Source organism: Penaeus vannamei, chromosome 28 (assembly GCF_042767895.1).
Source record: "Penaeus vannamei isolate JL-2024 chromosome 28, ASM4276789v1, whole genome shotgun sequence".
NCBI lineage: Eukaryota > Metazoa > Arthropoda > Malacostraca > Decapoda > Penaeidae > Penaeus > Penaeus vannamei.
In genome coordinates, this window is record NC_091576.1 from 5,480,040 (window position 1) to 5,485,039 (window position 5,000).

Consider the following 5,000-nt stretch of genomic DNA (forward strand, 5'->3'; position numbering starts at 1 on the left):
GCTGATATTTGACAGTTGCAAGCCTCACCAGTCCCTCCTCATAAAGGTAAACGACTAGAGGATCCAATGAAGTTACACCTACATAAAGCCGTAGATCACACTTGTAACCATCCACGAGTAGTGGTGATTCAATATATCTACACACAAGGGAAGTTTCGTCTGCCGGGACTTGGTCAACCTGAGATTTGATTAAGAAAAAATATTAAAAGATCTCGCTAAATCATTCAATATGCTATATCTAAAGGTAGTAAATGATATTCATATGATATAATATTAATACATAGATAATCAGAAAAACTGACAGCCAGACAGAGATACAGACACACATTTATAAAAGGACACACAACTATCCCACCAAATCCCATTCAATACCTGATTCACCAGGTAAATCCCCTTGCCCTGTGATGATGCTACAGGCTTTACAATCCAGGTTCCTCTTTCACGGAGGTGAGTGTCGCAGAAGTCTCGGTATTCAGTGGGTAGAATGAAACTGGTGGGGATGAAGTCAAAGATCTTGACCCCAAACTGCCGCTGCATGCGTTTGATGTTCATGTAAAGTCGGTCCTTTCTTGTGAGTTCTGAGGATCTGCAGGTATTCCAGTTTCCAATTATTTTTTTATTTATAAATGATGATGATAAAGATGATGATAATGCATTAATAATACTGATGCAATGACACTGATAACAATAATAATGATAATGATGGGAAGGAAGGAAGGAAGGAGGGAGGGATGGGAGGGAAAGGAAGAAAGGAAGGAAAGGGGAGAGAGGGGGGGGAGAGGGAGAGGGAGAGGGAGAGGGAGAGGGAGAGGGAGAGGGAGAGGGAGAGGGAGAGGGAGAGGGAGAGGGGGGAGAGAGAGAGAGAGAGAGAGATAGAGAGAGAGAGAGAGAGAGAGAGAGAGAGAGAGAGAGAGAGAGAGAGAGAGAGAGAGAGAGAGAGAGAGAGAGAGAGAGAGAGAAAACCTTATCATTAGTATAGTCCTGATTATCATTCCTACTATCAACATTACTATCAATATAGTAACCCAATGGATCTGGGTGACTGGAATGTTTTGTCAAGAACAATTGGCTGGATAGTGTGTGACAGTAAATGATGGAGGAATGTACAATTTGTGATCTATGCCTGGAGGAGCACTGGCTCTAGCAAGGACATGATTTCTATGCACAAGAACCTATTCTTGCCTACAGTGACTAGCAGTACAGGGTCTGTTACAAAAAACTGAATTATGAAAGGATTTTGAAATTACACTTTGTTACATATTGTTTTTGTTGTTGCACAGAATCTTAGACTACCTGGAGAGAATCTGGCAGCTGTTCCACAAAAACATGGAAACAGTCTATTGCCATCTTGATATAACAAAGGACAAATATAGACCTCGAGCAATGGCAAAACAGCAAAAAATGCATCTGCAGAATATGAGATATTACCATAAGAAAGATATGGCAAGGAGACTTGATAGTGCACAAGTGTTCATGTAGAGTGGTCACACAAGAGATTCACCACTCAAGTGTGAGCTGAGGAGCACCTGGATCCAATGGGTCATTATATTAATAAATATTGTATAAAAAATTATCATAACCATTAAAGGAAATAAAAAAACATTTCAAACAGACCTTGGAAAATGGTTAACTTTCTGCCAATCCTGCAACTGTCTGATCTCATTTGGGTTGAAGTGGGCATTTCCCCAGTACAGATTAAAAAAAGTGCTGTTGCTATCCACTTCAGTAAATCCATGCGCATCCAATATCAAGCGAATAAGTTTGGAATCCGCCTGCAAGAGGAGAGAGAGTTATAATGATATGTCTCCCTGCCTTGCAGTTCCCTCGCTTTGAGCCTTCAACTAGTGTCTGACTGGAAGAGTACTAATCCACCCTAAGGCAATTTGTTTCTCTGTTTCTGTGCTAAATAGTATGATACCAAACCTTAATCATGCAAAAGCTAAAATAAAAACCCTCAAAAATGCTTCACATTGTTTACGTAAGACTGTCAAATCACTGCAATGATTCAATAGAGCAATCAGCTGGTAAGCCAACTTGCTAAAGATATTACTAATTATAATTTCAAAACTGCCTTATCTTTTATAGTTACTGGACATAGTTCATATATAAATCAACATTGAAGATCTATGCACACAACACCAAGAATTACCTGTGAAAACTTGTAGGACATTGTGTACTTCTTGGCAGTGAGATCTTTGGGAGGATCTTCCAGGTTAGCATAGTTGAACAGCAAGTAGCCGGTCTTTCTGCTACCACTGCCCATCCACATTACATCTCCATCAATTGTTATTACATCATCACTGAAATGGTCACAGGTTAAATGTTCCTCATAAACAAAAGTACTCGTACATCATAATCACTGTATCATTCCCCAAGTTAATATAGTTCTCTCTTTTTTCTTTTTAATTATATGCAGAACAAACAGTCAGCTCCTTGCAACTGTCATGAGAATTTCTTACAACAAATATATAACTTACAGCTGACATCTAACATCAGGATTTTTAATGATTCCTCTTTTATATGCCTTAGTTTAATAAAAGAAAAAGTTTTGAGCACAAAAATTTGGTAAAAGAGTCCATGAAGACTTTTATCTGACACTTTACTACTATAGTACCTTTTGCATGGAGCAAAAACAAGTGAAAGGAGATAGAAGACCTACTTACTGTTTATGCTTTGTGCTTGATTTGCTGCTTCTGTTTTCCCTCTTTAGTGATCTTCCTCTTTCCTTTTTATCTGAAGCCTTGTGGTCTCCTTTCGTCTTTTCTTTCTTCTCATTTTCCTTGTCCTCTTTGACATGTCCATCTCCCATGTTGAGGCTCCTCTGAGGGCTCCGTGAAGTTGAGCGTTTCATGCGCTCAGCCCACTCCATAGGGATGTTCCCCAGGGACTTGCTGGTGGTTTTGTCATCATCATGAAGACCAACTTTTTGTTCTATTAGATTCTCTTTTTTTGATATATCATTCTTCCAGTTCTGACTCAAAGTGGGTGGGGTTAACTTTTGTCTGTTGGGAAGCCTGGGACGTTCCCCCGAGTAGCTCCTGCTGTGAGAGATTCCTGTGGTCTTTGTTTTGGGTTTCTTCTCCTTGTTCTGACTATCTTTGCCTTCGCAGTCCCTCCTCTTTCTCTCTGTGCTGGAGTGACTTGGGCTTGCACTTTCACGCCGGGAGCTTTCAGCTCTTCTGCGGTCTAGTGAATGGCTCCTGTTAATGTCACTTTTTGGCTGACGTTCAGAGGTCTTGCTTCTAAGCGAACCTGAACGCTTACGGTCCAGAGAGGATGTCCATTTTGTGGAGTCCCCACCCCGACTACAGGGGCGATCCAAAGCAGAACTACTACCACCACCGCTACTAAGCCTACTATTACTGGAGCAGCTACTGCTGCTACTTACACTGCTACTTCCACTGAGCCTACTGCTACTCCGGCTGTATGGTGGTGCCCGAGGGACTTCAGGGGGCTTACCACAAACTTTCTGACCTCTGAGTCGGAGGTCAGACTGGTCAGAAAACTGTACTTTGTGGTCCCCCTTGCGGCCACTCTTGACAGGAGAGTTGGACCGTGAGGGAACTTTGGGTAACTTTTCCATCATGTATAACACAAGGATATTTTAAAGTGACCATAACATCTAAATAAAATTATAAAAATAAAACATCTATAAAGAACTTATAGAAGACAAAAGTTGACTAGATTCATAAAACTTTGAATTTTTTCTACAAACCATAAAACAACCAAACACACATAAAGGAATGCTCAACAATAAGAATGTAGGGAGGAAGGAGATATGAGTAAAAGAAAAAAAGAAAAAAAAAGGAAAAAAATATATGAGAAGGGGATGATTAATAAATAAACAAACAAACACAAAAAAACTTTTGACAAGAACACTACATCCAATCACAACAAATAGCGAAGAGCAACAAAAGTTCAGAGTACAATAAAAAAAGGGGAGTGGCGAGAGCAACCCAACGAGCGCGAGGTATCTTTCCTCGATGCTTGGTCCAGACACTTGAGGTTACTGGGCTGGGAATGATTCAGTTTCAGGATGACAATCCAGTGTAGAGAGTAGGGAGGGGGGGGGGGATGGGGTAGAAGGGAGGATGTTACCGAGGTTGACAAGGTTTGCCTGGAGGGAAAGGAAGGGTCGTCGGGAAGTGACTAGGTTGGGTGTTCCTTCTGGGAGTTCATCGTCCTTGGCACGTCCGCAGCTCCAAGGCGATGAAGGGTCAGCTGGGAGAATGGGGTTTTCTCATCTATTATTTATGAAGGGCATTCCTAGGTGGAGACCCTGCAGGAAGGGGAGAGAAAAATATTAATATTTCAGTAAGACTTCATTTTCTGGATATAATAAAAATCAGAGGAAGAGAAACATTTTCTTAAAGAAGTAAAAGAATGAAAAGAGAAGGACAAATATCACTTTATAAAGTGTTATTCTTTATCTACATCTACCATAGGCCTCTGTGGATCAGAATGATTTCTTCTGGGTGGATAACGATGGGCTTGAAATGCAACAAAAACTGCACTGAAAAATGATCAGCAATATAAACATGCTTTGCCCTTTTTTAACACACATACACAAACAAACAAACACACACACACACACACACACACACACACACACACACACACACACACACACACACACACACACACACACACACACACACACACACACACACACACACACACACACTTTCTTTATGAAAGACAAATGAGCACAGTAATTAGAGGCAAGCATTCTACATGGCGATGAGTAACCAGCGGAGTGCCTCAAACATCAGTGCTGGGGCTAATCATGTTTACGATTTTCGTCAATGATTTAGAGTCAAACATAAGCCCAGTTAATTATTTGAATATGTTTGCAGATGACGCAAAGATAAAAAAAAGGATAATAGACAACACCTCATGCCAATGCCTCCAAAGTGACATTGAGAACTTATTCACGTGGAGTTGTACATGGAAAATAGAATTCAATACCAATAAATGCCACACAGTCAGGTTTGGAGAAA

The 5,000-nt window shown here is 40.7% G+C and overlaps 1 protein-coding gene across 1 annotated transcript in view; it reads right to left on the reverse strand.

Moving 5' to 3' along the window:
* Window positions 1-5,000, reverse strand: part of LOC113801177 (tubulin polyglutamylase TTLL5) — a gene marked incomplete in the record, with an annotated part of 36,347 nt that overhangs the window by 21,237 nt on the left and 10,110 nt on the right. The window contains 5 exon segments of the mRNA XM_070141717.1: window positions 1-178; window positions 373-586; window positions 1,615-1,772; window positions 2,150-2,300; window positions 2,664-4,279. The exon segment at window positions 1-178 is cut by the window's left edge and continues 76 nt beyond it. Coding sequence (XP_069997818.1) covers window positions 1-178; window positions 373-586; window positions 1,615-1,772; window positions 2,150-2,300; window positions 2,664-3,586 — 1,624 coding nt within the window.